At 41.7% G+C, this 16,989-nt stretch overlaps 1 protein-coding gene across 2 annotated transcripts in view; it reads right to left on the reverse strand.

Annotated features, from left to right (window-relative positions):
- SLC23A2 (solute carrier family 23 member 2) overlaps window positions 1-16,989 on the reverse strand; it is an 876,666-nt gene that overhangs the window by 273,144 nt on the left and 586,533 nt on the right. For both annotated transcript variants that reach the window (XM_078666639.1, XM_078666640.1), the window contains one exon: window positions 9,272-9,370. In XM_078666639.1, the coding sequence (XP_078522765.1) occupies window positions 9,272-9,370 (99 nt within the window). The remainder of the gene's footprint in view (window positions 1-9,271; window positions 9,371-16,989) is intronic.

Here is a 16,989-nt window from a genome sequence, read left to right on the forward strand (position 1 = left end):
AATAAAGTTATTTGACTTGACACTAGGAGCAGATCAAAATCTCTACACCGTAGTAAGTGAAAACAAGCATTGGCATAGCCAATAGGTCTCGCCTTTGGGACCTTATGTGTTTAGCCAGAACTTTTGGCTATGTTGTAGAGCATCGTGGCTGCTATGCTCATGTTGAAAAGTTATAATAATAAAGTGTTCAGCATTTTTGTTGCCTTTATACAAACTAAGACGACATTATATACAAGTGAACAACCCGATTAAAAAAATATTTTAACATAAAAAATGTCTTCTAGTTTTTTTGTACTTGCACTGCTGGCAACTTCTTCCGGTCTGTTCTCAAGCTTGTTTGTTATAAAAATGTTTGTTATGGGGGAGCGGGGAAGTGGAGGTTGAAAAACAGTAATTTAATTAGAACCCGCGCAGCGGACTGACACTAGGGGAGAATCAACAGATGCCAGATTCCGAGGGCAGACTGACATGATGCTTAGGTGGTGCGCTGATACAAAATGGTGGTGGTGAATGATGTTTGGTGCTCAGGTGGTGCCACTATATGGTGTGGATTGGAGGTATGTTGTGGATTGTGGCGTTGAAATATGTTGTTTGGTGTGTAATGATGTGGTGTGTATTGGAAATGTGTGGAGTTGAATTGTGTGGCCTGGAACTGTGGTGTTGAGTGAAATTATGCTTAGTGAAATTGTGTCATGGTGTGGAGTGCATTTATGTTGATTGGTGGTATGTGGTATCGAGTGCATTTATGTCGAGTGTATTTATGTTGCATTGAGTAGAGTGTAATTATATGGCGTGTAATTATGTGGTACTGAGGGGTATGTGGAGTGTATGTTGCATTGAGTAGAGTGTAATTATGTGGCTTGTAATTATGTGGTATGTGGGTGTGTGGGCCCTTACCCTATTCTCATTGTTCATAACCCTACGGACGCACCTACTCTTGCAGGATCCAGGGTTCCGCTTTTAATGTTTGCAGACAATACTTTAATTTTGTCTAAGACGCAATCTGGTCTGCAACGTGCCCTTGATTGATTCACCTTGTTTTGCAATGACCATAACTTAGTAGTCAACGTCGATAAGACTAAGATCATGATCTTGCATGAACTAAAAGTAGTGAAAGCTAGAGTGGAAATGAACAATGTGCCCCTGGAACAAACTGACTCCTTTGCATATCTAGGCGTTACTTTGGGCAAACGTCTGAATTGAAAGCCACAATTAGATCTATTAGTCTTAAGGCATAACCAATTAGCAGGGGCCCTGTTAAAAGAATTCCACTTGTCTCAAACCAAACCAAACCAGTTGGCCCGGCCCTAACCATATACCAAGGAAAGGTGAGAGCTTCAATAATATACGGGGCGGAACTGTGGGGGTTTGAAAATTTAGCACCACTAGTCTTAGCCCAGAATACGTTTTTGAGGGCATTGACCGTCCTTCCTCAATCTTCCCCTCTTAAACCCCTACTATTAGATCTAGGATATATCCCTTTTGAGGAGGCTGCGGGTTCCTGACCACTTGCCTACTGGCGAAGACTCTGGACTACCCCAGAGTTAGCTCCCTATGCAAAAGCAGTCAGGTTTGCTATAGATGCTGACAAAGCTAACACAATCCCCTGGCTAGGGAAAATAAAGGCATTGTTACTAGACATGGAACTCATCCATCTGTGGGAGGACCCGGTAGGGAATTCCTTCCCATCAAAAAAAGACCTCAAAGCTCTATATAGGGAAAGGGTTAATGCAAAGTCTTTGCCCTCTGTTACTAGTGGTTCCCTTACATGCCTATTTTTAGATTTTAAACATGAGTATAAGCAGGAGGCCTATTGGAATATTATCACACGTCCCGGTGATAGAAAATTGTTTCATCAATTTAGAGTAGGAACACTACCCATAAAAACCTTCACTAAAAAGTGGGGGGGGACGCCCAGGATATAAAATGTGATACTTGTGTAACAGTGGATCAGACTCTCACATGTATTGTTTGTGTGCCCCGCATACAAACGTCCACAACAGAAATGGCTCAAGCCGATTTGTATAAACCTTGGGACAAGATCAGGCAATACTGCTTTGCGTATTCTAAAAACCGGAACTACTGTAGCGATAGTTATTGCTATGGCTAAGTTTCTGAGTTGGACTTCGCAAGGCAGTATGTAACTCTTTTCCTATATTTCGGTGTCACAATGTTCCCTCTAGTCAGTTATCTTAAATACTGGAGACTAAAAGCTACCCAATGTAATTTTATTCTGTACATCCAGTGATCTTGAATTCTTCTTTTTTTTTTTTAAATATAACCCCACTTATAATTAGTATTGTTTTAATTACCCCTGGGATTTTAAAGGTGATATACTTTCTTAAAACATTGTATTGCCTTTTATATTAGAGTGTATTTGTCTATATGTGTCTTTTATGATTGTTTATGATCGAATAAAGACGGAAATTGAATTGAATTGGTATGTGGGGTGTATTTATGTTGCACTGAGTAGAGTGTAGTTATGTGGTGTGTAACTATGTCACACTGAATGGTATTATGTGGAGTGTATTTGTGTTGCATTGAGTACAGTGTAATTATGTGGCATAGTGTTTTTATGTGGAGTGTATTTATGTTGCATAGACTAGAGTGTAATTAGTGGTACTGAGTGGTATGTGGAGTGTACTTATGTTGCACTGAGTAGAGTGTTATTATGTGGTGTGCAATTATGTGGAGTTTATTGATGTTGCATTGAGTAGAGTGTAATTACGTGGTGTGCAATTATGTGGTACTGGGTGGTATTATATGGTGTGTATTTATATTGCATTGAGCAGAGTGTAATTGTGTGGTGTGTTATTACGTGGCACTGAGTGGTATTATGTTTAGTGTATTTATGTTGGATTGAGTAGAGTGTAATAATGTGGCGTATAATTATGTGGCACTGAGTGGTATTAGGTGGAGTGTATTTATGGTGCATTGAGTGGAGTGTAATTAAGTGACGTGTAATTATGTGGCACCGATTATGTGGAGTGCATGTTAAATTGAGTGCAGTGTAATTATGTGGCATATAATTATGTGGCACTTAGTGGTATTATGTGGAGTGTATTTATATTGCATTGAGTGGAGTAATTGCGTGGCGTGTTATTACGTGGCACTGAGTGGTATTATGTTTAGTGCATTTATGTTGCTTGGAGTAGTGTAAATATGTGGCGTGTAATGTGGCACTGAGTGGTATTATATGGAATTTATTTATGTTGCATTGAGTAGAGTGTAATTATGTGGCTTGTAATTATGTGGCACTGATTGGTATTATTTGGAGTGCATGTTGCATTGAGTGCAGTATAGTTATGTGGCATACAATTATGTGGCACTTAGTGGTATTATGTGGAGTGTATTTATGTTGCAGTGAGTAGAGTGTAATTATGTGGCACTGAGTGGTATTATGTGGAGTTTTTTATGTTGCGTTGATTAGAGTAATTATGTGGCACTGAATGGTATTATGTGGAGTGTTTTTTGTGTTGCACTGATTCGAGTGTAAGTATGTGGCACTGAGTGGCATCATGTGGAGTGTTTTGTGTTGCATTAAGTAGAGTTTAATCATGTGGAGAGTAATTATGTGGCACTGAGTGGTGTTATGTGGAGTGTTTTGTGTTGCATTGAGTAGTGTAAACGTGGCATGTAATTGTGTGGTGCTGAGTGGTATTATGTGAAAACCCCATGAGAGGCTGGAGAATAAGAGCTATTCACGGTGCCTCCTTGCCTCGCATGCTTCCTGTGTTGAACGCGTCATGGCTGAGCTTTAACAACATGTGACTGTAAAAGTTAATCCTAAGTAAACATAAAAGAAATATGTGAAGAACCACCGCACAACCTACCATGCGCACATGCAACTCAAATTATAAGGTGCTCTGTAAAACTAAAACACGTTTTTCCTCACCGGGTTTGCTCGAGTAGTGAAAAAGTAAAAATAAACACAAAACAAGTCCGGAAGCGAAAGTGAAAGCGACCATGCTAAGAAATTAGTAACCTGATCCACGACCAGCTGCCAGCCTGCGTGCCGCTGCTCGCTCCCGAAACCCAAAGGCCATGGGAGTGAAAGTTTTGAGGAAAGGCTGGAACACACTCGTCTTTGGCCATTTGCGTGCTTTCATTATTGAAAGACACACACAAAGGCCAATTGAATGTGTGGGAGGAATCCGACCCACATGGAGAAGTCTCTGGGAAGTCTGGAGTGATTCCAAGAGGCCCTCTCCTAGAGCAGCGCATGTTCGCTGCGCTAGGCTCGACCTAAACAGTACTAGAACATTGTAATCACTAATGGACCATAAACGCCATACCAAAAACTGAAGGAGGCCTTTGAAATAAATAACTCGGGGGGGAGGGGGGGTCATACAGACAAAGGCCTGATGTTAAGTGGATCACTTCCTATAATGTTAAAAGGGATGAGTGACTAACTTGAGATCCTTTCTGTTATAGTTAAGATTTCTGTGTCAGACGGATTATCAAATGCTAATTAGAGGCCCTAGTCAGTCAAGATTCCGTTCTTATTGTATGCTCACAGGACGGGATTTTTTGTTTTTAAGTGCAGGACCATTTGATCCCACCGCATGGTTGTCATAGTGTATCGTTTTCTCTTTAATAGTACCTCAGAGATGGGTATAATCTTGTTACAAGAGAATGTTGTTACCTAGGTGTTGGCATGAAGGAACAGGAAGAGTACATAAAGGATTAGTACAATTTTACAAAACATTCTATTTCAAGATGTATTATTGGGTAAATAATAACAAATCTCTTAATATCTGGCCTACATCTGTGGTGAAAAGATACAAAACAGAAAGAATGATCAAAGAAAGGGGCGGTAAAGGTAAAAACTGAGATGTAATGGAGAGAATAGAACAGAAAGCATAAAGATATATGAGAGAGCGAAGAGTGAGGGAGAAGAACAATAACAGGTACAGAAAAGCAGGAGAGAAGACGCGACAGAAAGGACAAAGGGAGACAAGAGGCGGGAAATTAATATCGAAGGAAGAGAAGATGGCAGGAAAAAATATGAAACACAGAGGTGGGGAAAAAGGTGAGAAGAGAGAAACAATGAGGAGAAAGAAGGAGGAAAGGAGAACCAGAGGAAAAGTTGGAAAGAGAGGAGTGATGAAAGATGTAGAGTAGCAGGGAAAAAAACAATAGGATTAGATGGATCAGTGACGAGTGCACAGGGAGAACAAGAAGTAAGTAAGAATAATAGCTGAAAAACGAGAAGCCACTAAGTAGATTGTAAAGGAAGGAGCTAGGGCGAAATTAATAAAATTGACTAAGCAAATGAAGGATGGGAGGAACTGGATATTATTTGCGGGAGTGGAAAATGTGCATTAAAGGGAAAAGGGTGAAAAGGAGATTAGAGGTGGGTGAGAGGATAATGAAAGGGGCGTAAGGGTAAAGCCTAAGGAGTTTCATTGATGGGAGAGAAAGGTGGAAAAGAGGAGAAAAAGAGAAAGCAGTAAGGAATAAGCTGGGAGGAAAAGGTAGCGGATAAAATGAAGGAAAGTAAAGCAAAAAATATCAAAGACGAACGGAAGAAAAGAGCAAAATGAAAAATAGTGGTGTGAAAAAATAAAGAGGCAAAGAAGGTAGAGGGAAGGGAAAAGGGAAAGGGGTGAACAGGAAGCACATGACAGCAAAACCGAGGAGGACAGCGGAAAGAAACGAGAGAGAAGAAAATTAAGGACAAAGAAGGAGAGGTCGAAGGTCTTGCATCAGAGCCAGACTGTAATACTTCACAGAGGAAATTAGATGTTGTGATGTTATCGCTGTCAATAAAGGGAGCAGTGTGTGTTCCTCTGATGCAGAGACGGATGAGCAGTCTGGGATTCCTGAATGAACCTCTTTCTCACTCTATCCAAGAGCAGGGCTCAGACCAGGAGTCCTGCGGCTTACAGCCAAGAGAAGCCTACACTAGTATTTGCGGTAACACTAATTTGACATTTTGGGACTCATGTGACCTGCTGCTATCTCAACATAACAACTATGTCCAAACTCTTCCCCTCCTCTGTCCTTTTCATCCAACTAACGGGCTGGGCTCTCTGACTCATCCTAAACCTCTTTTACTGCTATGACGTAAATAATCCTTTCTAAACTCTTTCCTTCTCGATCCATCCTCTATCCTATTCATCCATCAAACAGACTTGAATGTCTGCCACTCACAATTAAAATGTATATTTTCGGCTACTTATCCACCACGAATCCACCTTTGGGTTCCGGAGCAGTGTTCTAATCGCCAAAAAGCGCCTAAAAGCCTCATCTGGGATAGAAAGCGCAATATAATTACAATGATAGAGTGAAAAAACACAGGCTGTGGTAAAAACCGAGAACGAATCACTGGCAGTGTTGCAAAACAAGTTATGACTGCACAATATTTTTTTTTTAAAACTATAAAGGTGGTAAATAGGAGGAAACTAGTTAAAAATCATGGCTTCTCCTAAAACTATTATGGACATACATTTTACAGTTACCAAGACAATATCTCTGCTGCATTCTGAGATAAACCCTGCAAACATTTCTTCCAACTTTTAGATGTACTGGGCTAATTAACCTTTTTTTTTTAAACTTTATTTTCCAGTTTTGCAAAAAAGGCAAGACATTAACAATACGATACAGTTGGGTACATCAACATTTGTGAAACAATGATGTGACATATCAAATAAAAACAAAGGCACATAAAATCACAGCAGAGGATAATGTGTTGTGGACAAAAACAATATACACATCCAAGGGCAAGAACAGAGTGCAGTACGATGAATAGGCAAGCAGGATTCCCATCACCCAATCCCAGCGGCAACAGAGATTTAACCTACACCCTCAGGAGTAATACCGGCCCGCACCTGAGCCTCCTGTGCAGCCCTACACCGGGAGATGTAGTCCCTATATGGGCCCCAAATGTCGATTGGTCTGGATGAGCTGGGAAGGAGAGTGCTGAATTCCTCGCAATTTACGTTACAGAACGCGAGGCTGTTCAACCAGGAGCGCAGTGAGTGGGCGCGTCTGCTGCCCCACAACAGTGCAATCTCCCGTTTGGCCAATGCCCATGTTAATGCTGCCTGAATGGGCTTCGCAGGGAGTGGGAAGTGAGGGTGTGGGCTGGAGGGAGGCAGCCCCATGGAGAAGAAAAGCAAGGCAGGCAGGGGGTAAGGAGCCAAGGGGAGGGGGACGATTATTCATAGCTGGTAATCCCCCATCCCAGCTCCCCGTCCTCGCCCCCTCTCCGAGGCACAGGGGGTGTGGAGGGGGGTGAATGCGAGGGGCGGCACGCAGATGGGGAGAGAGGGAAGAGAACACACACTCGGAGAGGTAGGGTCTGTTGTCACTCCTGGCAAAACACATCACCATTGTTAGTATTTCAACCTGAAAACGCACTTTGTCAAGCATAACCTCCACAGACTTTTCACGCCAGTTCAGCACTTCTGGAACAATGCACCATGTAGAAGAGGTGCAGGATTGCTGTACTTGTATGCGAAGCCTCACACAGAAACAAGATGTTAGTTAAATCGGCCCAGGTAATAAGTGTACACGTTGTGCAATAAAAATGTACAGTAGACCTCCTGAAAAGCGCGTGCACAATCTAATCAAAAGAACGAGTAGCTTCAACACTTCTGTAAAACATAGTATGCATGGTCCTTTGAGAAGTCCCAGTACAGAGAGACACAATGAAAGGAGGCTAGCCATGCAGCGTAGTTTTGTCGCTACCATGTTAAAAGTATAATAGCTCACAGAGGGTTAAACTGGGATTTCTGATAAAAAAAGAGTGGCAGGCAGGTAAGCCTGTCGAAAATGACAGCCTGACCTTTACACGTCTACCAACTATTAGGAGAGGTTACGGGCACAATTTCCTACATCAGGTCTTTTAAGTGCTGGTACTTATTCCTTGATCAAATAAAGCATAAAGATAGTCGATGCCTGTCTGTAACCAACCACCCATTTAAATAGTATTGTTGTTGTAAATTAGCGTTTTCTGCTACTCACTTTGAATACACATCCCTCCGCTTGCCGTCTCCCTGCTAATCCTTCAACCACAGGAGTACAAGGAAACACCTCTGATCGTGTGGCCCTTGTAGATTATCAATAGCCTCAGTCTCATAAAATGTCATCCGAGTCCCCCTCCCATCTTCTCTTCATGCCTTAGTAGTGGATACAAACGCACTTCGTTCCCCTGTCACCCCCAAGCACACTTCAGTCATTGCCTGCCTGAATGGGCTTCGCAGGGAGTGGGAAGTGAGGGTGTGGGCTGGAGGGAGGCAGCCCCTCAGAGAAGAAAAGCCAGGCAGGAAGGGGGTAACGACACGAGGGGAGGGGGCCGATTATTCATCGCTGGTAATCCCCATCCCAGCTTTCCGTCCTCGCCCCCTATCTGAGGCACAGGGGGGTGAATGCGAGGGGCGGCACACAGATGGGGAGAGAGGGAAGAGAACAAGCACGCCCCATGACGTATAGTTTCCTTTTTGTGCTGTCCAACTTGGACAGCCTGCTTTCCTTCTTAAGTAAAAGCTTTGCTATCTTTATGGGGCCATGTGTTTTGGCCCATAAAGATAACAAACCCTTTACGCCAGCAGTAAGTCAGGGCAGTCCGTCCAAGTGGGACGGCAAAAAGAGAGAAAAGAGTACGTCACACAGAGCTCTTTCCCAATGGCCGGCCAACGTTTAGCATAAACGGTGACGCCGGCCAATGGGAAAGAGGGGCGGGGCTTAAAGTCCGCTAGTGATTCTCCCTCAAATTCATAAGATCTCGTCAGCGAGACGGCGCATGCGCAGCCTATGCAGGCTTCGACCTAAAAAGAAAATGATTGGGCTGGATGATATTATTGTGTGTCGTGTTTGATCGTTGAGCTCTTGCCCTACCCACTACATCCCCATGAAGCCCTGTACTTCTTGCCTCACTAACCTGAGACTCCAGTGCAGAAAATATACTTGACCCAGTTTGCATAACTGCAGCAGGGTGATCCCAGAAGCAAAAGACTTCAACACCATGGTTAGGGCCTAGCAGGCCATGTGCGATCTGTGGTCCCTCGCACAGGCTCTGAAACTGGCACCATAAAAAATATTTTATACAAGTAGGTACCAACAAAGGAGATGTTTTCCACCAAAGGGGTTCTGAGTGGCATAATTCTAATGTATCACTCACTGCCTAAAACATTCAGAACCTTTTGATGGACAACGTCACAGTCACGGACACCTTGTCAACTGCAGTGGAATAGGTTTGCTGCAAGACAGCGCCTGGTAGGTAAATACATTGAACTTGTTGGCTTTGTTCATTTGTAAAGGGTACCTTTTCAGCCGTGCCACTTTCTGTGGTGTAGATGGCCATGAGCTCCGTGTCCTCATTATCCTGATCTCCACTGGGTGTGGCCCCTCCATTGATAACCACCTGATGACACAAAAAATAGATATTAATTTCCGGAAAACACTCTAAAAATAGAGACTAAAGAAATATTTATCACTGCAGCTTTCTCAGCACAATCCCTTCCAGATGCAGCATATGCAGAACTGGCTTTTAAACTGAGAAGTGATACAACAACTTCATCATTGCTAATATTAAAATGTAATAAAACAGCAATTGCAAAGGAGGTAGGCCTGCCCTTAGCAAGCTGCAGTGACAGTTATGTTTTGCTGGCAGCATAGGCCACGAAAAGAAAGCGAAAAGATAGAATTGCCTAGACATGGCTGCCATATGCAAAAAAAATTACATTGAAAATAATTAACCACTGCATGTAGTTTTAGTACAACAAAATGTCGGTCAGGCAGGTGCACTCAGAACAAGCATAGACATGCTTTTTAGCTATACTCAATAGGAAAATAGGATTCTTATTGGGAAAAATAAAGTTTACTACTAGCTTTTAAAGACTATAATCTGCTGCAGTTTAAACACATAAGAATGACTAAAATAAAACACAATAGAAAGGAAAAACAACGGTAAAGCAATGTACTTGACCACCAACACGAACACTTAAACACACTTCTTTTAAGGCAGATATGCCCATGTGATCCTGGCAAACAAATCAGACACTCACTGTGGAAGAAAGTAGTGAATGAAGCAAGATGGCACTGTTCTGTATGTTGTGGCCGGCAAAAGCGAAAAGTGAATAACAGTTGAACAGACCAATGGATTAATAGGGGTGAGTCTGAGGCCCACTCTGTATTTATTTTACTTTATGAATTAATTACCAATTATTTTCATTATATGAATCTCGGAAAAATCTAAATCGGTCTCTATGCCAGACCTAAAAAAAGTAGTTCCTAACAGAGTTAGTGGTCATAATGACTACTGTCAGAAGGGGCATACACTTTAATTATTTCAGAAAACCAAATGAGCACTTGTCATTCTCAACATCCAATATCTATATAGGTATAATGTAAATGTCTAATCTTTTATATTGCAATTTAAGATTAAAAGTGCTTTAAAACAGCCTATCCCACAATATTAAGAGATATGGGACTTGAAGCACAGCAAGACACATTAACCAGAATCACATAATGGGGCAGATTTGGACATCCGCGGTTTGGATTCCAACCACTGTATTATTAATACGGCGGTCGGAATTTAAACTGGCTGTCATTCCGGCTGGATTCCAACTAGCTCATGAAACCTGTCGGGCTGTCTCATACCAGCCCGTAATCACTATGGATGGCATTTCCGCCTACGGGATTACGATGTCGGTTTCCAACAAGCTTTCCATGTTGGGCTTATCGAAAGCCTGTCGGAAACCAACACTGGGGGCCCCTGCCTTCACCCTGGGTTCTCCGGTTGGGGTGCCAAGTGGGTACCTATTGTGACCCCCTGTTAATCCCTGCACCTGAACAGATCCTCCCATTTGTCTATGGGAGCTTGGGCTACGGCCGCAGCAAAGCTCCCATAGACAAATGGGAGTACAAAACCGCACCATGTGTAGTTGCATTGTAATTGCGGTGTTGGGACCGCAAACCGGAGGTCAGTCGGTTCCGAGAAGGTATAGGACGAAGGCAACTTTAACCGACATTGTAATGAGGCCCAATGTGTTCAAGAACAGATAGTGCGTATTAAAAGCAGTTTATGCACAGTCACATATAACTCCTTCCTATAGTAAACTTTATCCAGAATGGTATTTAGTGTGAAAAGAAAATCTGATATTTTAGAGAGGTTTTCATTTTAGTATATTTTCTATAATGGTGATAACACTCCAGTTATATGTAAAATATCTGGAAAACCACAAAACCAGAGCAGTAGAAAGTTTGGCTTACTTAAAGGGGTGAGGAGCGAAAGAAATTCAATTTTGAAAAGTTAACCTTCCATTCAGCAAATACATCACACAGCTGAGCATTTATTCTGCCGAAAGGACTAGCAAAATATAGGACTTTCTACCTTTGCATAGAATGTATTTATTATAATCTTCCAACACAAAAAGACACTGTAAAAAATACTCAGCCTTGGTGGGAGAATCACTGCTTTCACTCGCAATTCCTAATATTTACCATCCATTAAGAGTAAGGAATACAGCAGTAACAGTGCAGGCAATGTGGAATTCCACCTCAAGATATGCATCAAGATGGCACTTTATAATGCAATCTAGCCACCAACTCATGAAAAACAAAACCTAACACTGTATGTTTAGAGTCTCTAACAGATCGCATCATGGAATGACTACTGCTTGGACTGCAGAATCTCTAAACATAGTAGAATTTCTGAAACTGGGAACTCTGCTGGGGAAATGCATGAAAAGCCACCCAAAACCAATTTCTTCACACTCACCAACTAAAGCATTTCCTGAAATCCTCAGAGATGGTTGACTCCTTACAGGAGTACATGGATTAAAACAGCTACAACTTATTCTTTAAAAAGGAGATAGAAGTAACTAATATCTGTGATTAGCTAGGAATGGGTAAAGAAGAAAAAACACATAAGAAAGCCAACCCTTGCAGCAGCTCACACCCTACTCATGCTCATCTTTTATGCAAAGAATTGTTCTTTTAACATCAAAGTCGATGGAAGTCTACTCTTGTCAGTCTCCTAGCACAAAGTAGATAGATCTTCAAGTCTTAGCAAGTACTCAGATTGATGAAGCCTCACTCTAAAAAGCCTCAAAGTTAGAACCAACAATGGTTCACCTCTAAATTGAACTTTCATAAAGCTTAACAGCTGGATCTCGGATAAGACCAAAGTGATAATTTTCAGGAATAACTCAACTTTTGGTGTCCTAGATGGTGGCCAGACGAATTGGGGACTCAACCAACACCAGTTAGAAAAGCAAAAAACCTAGGAGTACTAACAGAGAACAGACTCACTTTTGCGGATCAGGTGAATGCTGTAGCATTTTCCACTTTTTTACACTCAGGATCATTGGAAAGATGTTACACCTGCTACCCTAGGAATGTAACAAAATGGTAGTAACCTTACTCATCCCATCAAAAGGGGATTATTGTAACGGTCTATATGTTAATATGCAGCAACATCGGAATACATTGCAACTCCTGCAAAATGCTGCAGCTAGACTGCTAACAGGAATACCTACATTTAAGCCTGTACAATATGAAATCAGAAAGCTTCATTGGCTTCCCATTAGGCAACGTGTTAGATTCAAAGCTCTTTGCACTGCCTTTAAGGCACTATAGGACTGCGGTCCATGTCATCTCAGGCAGTGTTTTAGATGGTATGTTCCCAACAGAACCCTTCACTCCTCTTGAATGAAGATGGTAGTAGTTCCTAAATTCTAACGAGCTAACTAGAGCGGCAGAAGCTTTGTTATCTGTGCAGCCAAGGTCTGACACTAACTCCCTCTTCACAAACGATTCTCTCCAGATTTTTTCTTTTTCAGGAAGGCACTGAAAACATGGCTCTTTATTAACTAGACTAATCCCACTTAATTCATTATTCCGTCCCTAGATGTTTCCGAGCTAGCACCAGGACACCCTTGGGTAACCATTGCGCTTTATAAGTTCATTTAACATATCATAACATCTCTACATTAATGTACAGATTTGTTAGGTTATGCTATATAATTTGTATTGCTCACTAATCACCCGAGAGGGTTTTCAGGCACTTGGACAGCTGTGTGGGTGTGAGGACCCCAAGGGGTTTATAAGAAGAGTCAGGGCTTCAGCTTCTTGTGGAATTCCAGAAGTGAGAAGCAGGCTCTGATGTGTTGAGGGAGATTGTTCCATGTCTTGGGAGCAATGTAGGGGAATGAGAAGCCTACAGTTTTGCTTTTGTGAATGCATGGATTGTGCGACAGTTCGAGTAAAGTAGAGCGTAAACGTCTGATGGGTGGGTGAAAGTGATGCAGCTGTTCAGGTATTCTGGTCCTGTGTTGTGTAGGGCTTTGCATGCTTGAGAAGTTTGGATTGACTGCCCTTGTGCATGGGGATCCAGTGGAGATTTTTGGCGTGCGGTGTGATGTGGGTGCGTCATGGGAGGTCGAGTCTGAGTCTTGCAACAGTGTCCTGGATAGTCAGGATTCCTGCATAGACTATTGCCATAATCCAATCTGATTGTGAGGAGGGCTTGCATGACGGACTATTTGGTGTGTTGAGGCAACAATTTGAATATCTTTCGTAGCATCCATAGGATGTGGAAGCAGGAGGTGCGCACCGCGTTGACATAAGCCGTCGTATTGAGCTTGTCGTCTAGGATGAACCCTAGATTTTCTACATGGCCTGTGGGTGTTGCTCCTAGCTGCGAAGGCCACCAGGTGGGTTGACAAAGACCAGTAATTTTGTCCTGTTGGAGTTGAGCTGCAGGCAGTTGGTGATGTTGGTCCTGGTGCTAGTGGTGGTCTTGTCCATTAGGGAGAGGATGAGTTGGGCATCATCAGCATGGAAGATGACGATGATGTGTTGTGATCAAATGCTATTGGCGAAAGGGGTTATGTATTTGTGGGGCTGAGGGACGATCCCTGTGGGATTTTGCATATCAATCTCTTGGTCTTTGATGTGAAAGGTGACAGCCTGACCCTTTGGGTTCTTCCAGTGAGGAAGGAACCGATCCATTTGAGTGTAATACAGTCTGTAGTCTGGTCTAAATCTAGCAGCAAAACGGATCTGGGAGTGAACTGGAAAGAACATAACTGACCAACTGTCAACAACCCTCACTAACTCCATGTGAGAATGAACTTCAAACGTACCCTCGAACACAACCGTTTATCTTACAAAAGGCAGCTGGTAGTTTGTAAAATTTCTAATCAGCATCTTACTCCTCTAATACAGCATCTTCATCTGCAAAACAGTATGTAATGTGGACAAAGCTTAAAACAGCGGAAATATAACGATCATTAAATATGAATATATGGCATTATTAGTTCTGCAATTTTGGTTTCTTATGCTCACTCTGAAGATTCCAAAGAGGGGGTGAAAGGCCGGTTGGTACGCTCTCTCTTTCCTTATTTGCACAAGCTTGTCTCTTCCAAATGTACTATCATCTGAGGGTTTTTGTTTTAATATTTTGTTTATACATTATGGCCCTCCTTTTTTTTCTTTGCAATTCCTGATCATTTCACAAATAAAACACCTTTTTGGTAATAATTCAGCAGGAAAAAGCAAAGTGTGTTTCTAATGCAGAATTAACAGACTTTATCCCCAAGTTTCCTCGCCACTGCAAACAAATGTTGCAAGTGGAAAATTCAAATATTGTGTTTTTGAGGTTTACACTCGCTTTATCTATTTCACTAAACAGTTTGCTAGTGCCTGTCCCTTGAGGGCACAGCAGGGCATCTAGTGGCCTGATAACTATCCTCAGACTAGGACTTCAGACAGAACAGACCCTACAATAGAATTTCTCACTACCTGTTTAAGGTCTTGTTTTCATAACCACATCACAGCCTTCATTTACAGGGCATGTATCTCGAAGGAGCACCTCCAAAAAGAAATTGGGTCTTCTCTGTAGAGGTGATAGGGCTGAACAGTTCATACCAGGCAATTTGATGAGCTCAAAGATAAGGTCAGCTTAATATAGATAATAGAAATAGTTGAAGGAGGAGAGATAATCACCTTCAGGATATTAGTGACTGAAACAGTGCGATGGATTGGTAATTACTTGGAAGGGACAGTCAGGACCAGGCAACAGACAGTTGTCCCTAATATTTCAGCCCCTTACCTGATGCTAAGGCCGGATGCCATAGGCGGAAACAGGCATTAAAAATGTTGCTCGCCCACTTGCAATGACAAGTAAGATTTTATCAGGTGATAGAGCTATTTTAAGCACCTATTGGTCCCGTGAGTGAACACAATCTGGAAAGGAACAGGTATTCTGTTTATTCAGAAAGTGAATGAGCAATAAAGATGCCTTTAAATCTTGTTTTTATCTCACACAATAGAGGTCTGTTCAAGGAAAGAGATCAAATATCAGTTTGTCTTTTTACTAAATGCTTGTCAGAAAATGGAGTTTTATTTTTCTTTCTTTTACTACAGTTAGAGGTTTTTTTCAAGTGAGCTGTCTGACAATCATTGTAAAACAAAAGGCTGTAAGATGCCATTTTTTTTCCTCACACAACATTTAAGTATCTTGTAATTAAATAGTACAAATATTTCAAATTTATCAAGAATACCGAAAGCACATGTTTTTGTAATTGATAAGTGTGATGCAAACAATGATTTAAATAGGAGCAAAATAAATTAGAACACTTTATTTGGTAATGTGCGAATGACATATTTACAGAAATTCTATTTCCAATCATTGTTTGTACACTATATAGTTTTATCAGTAACACTGCAAGTCAGTGGGAAATTTTGTGGCCACTTCAATGTAAAATCTGCGGATTGCAAACGACAGTGTGCTACCACTACATGTTTTAGTTATGAATTAAAAATGATAGGCTTGAAACATGATTAGTGAAACATGCCTGTCGCCAACCTGAGGACAAGGCAGTTAATGAACTAAGAGGCAAGTTGGGGTCAAGTGTATCCTATAGGTGGCTAGATTTGTATGATATATGGAGCAAACGTTTAGTCTATTAAATCAAACAAAATACTTTTTTGTACAGCAGACATGCTGAACTTGCATATTTGAAGGTGCTCTCATTTGTGATCATGAAGAAAATGGCAGCTCAGTGAATTAAAACATTTGCCCAGAATCACATAATTTGAAACCAGTTCATGCGTTGAGCGCATTAGAATTAGGTCGAGTAGATTATTTAAGTCACTAGACCTGCAGGGCTAGAAATATTTGTTATAACTGTTCGAGGACTGCCCTAGTTACACATGCAGTTTCAACTGCAGCCATCCTACTCCTCTCAATACATAAATCTGAATAAGTAAATATCATTAGATATAATTAACTTCACACCCTTCACCACATTACACGAACCCCTATCTGGCACTCCCTGACTCAACGCCCACATAAACTACTTAACAGCGCATCCAGAGAAGTTAAAGAAAAACAAAAGGATACATATTGAAAATGCGAAAGAAAGGGAACAAGATCTTTGATAATAAACTGAAAAATAATCAAACACAGCTGCAGGGAGGGTAGAATGAGAGCCAGGCCATTAGTAAACACAATAAAATAGGCACAGGGAAACGCAGGGCCTGACGACAGTGGGAAATGTAGAATATTGCCCAGTAACCGGATCAGAGTACCTCCAACAAAGCAAGACAATGTCCCAATCACATACTCAAGAAAAGATCAGGTTCCACCACTGTCACTTATGCAATCAGCTAAAGAACGAGGCAAGGACTACTACTAACTCAAAATGGGCCCTACTTTACTAGTACAATTACCCATCAACATATAGGCAAGGCAGTAATCAGAACCATTGGTCCCTCAAAAGAACACAGAAAATACCCCAATCGAAGACGAGCTCTTCCACTTAACGCTGAGAGACTAAGTAACTTTCAGTCCTTGCTGCCACTATTGCATGTTTGCCCATCACACAATCACTTGCTCCCATCATATATTCCCAGAGTAGTTTCGTATCCTGCCCAGCACACTCGACAATACTTTTCTCCAAGCGTCGAAAGTACATGTTCACAATAGAAGAACAACAATCCCATAAACGCAGGTTAAAGGGTGAAATTTCTGAG

This window comes from Lissotriton helveticus, chromosome 11 (genome assembly GCF_964261635.1).
Source record: "Lissotriton helveticus chromosome 11, aLisHel1.1, whole genome shotgun sequence".
NCBI lineage: Eukaryota > Metazoa > Chordata > Amphibia > Caudata > Salamandridae > Lissotriton > Lissotriton helveticus.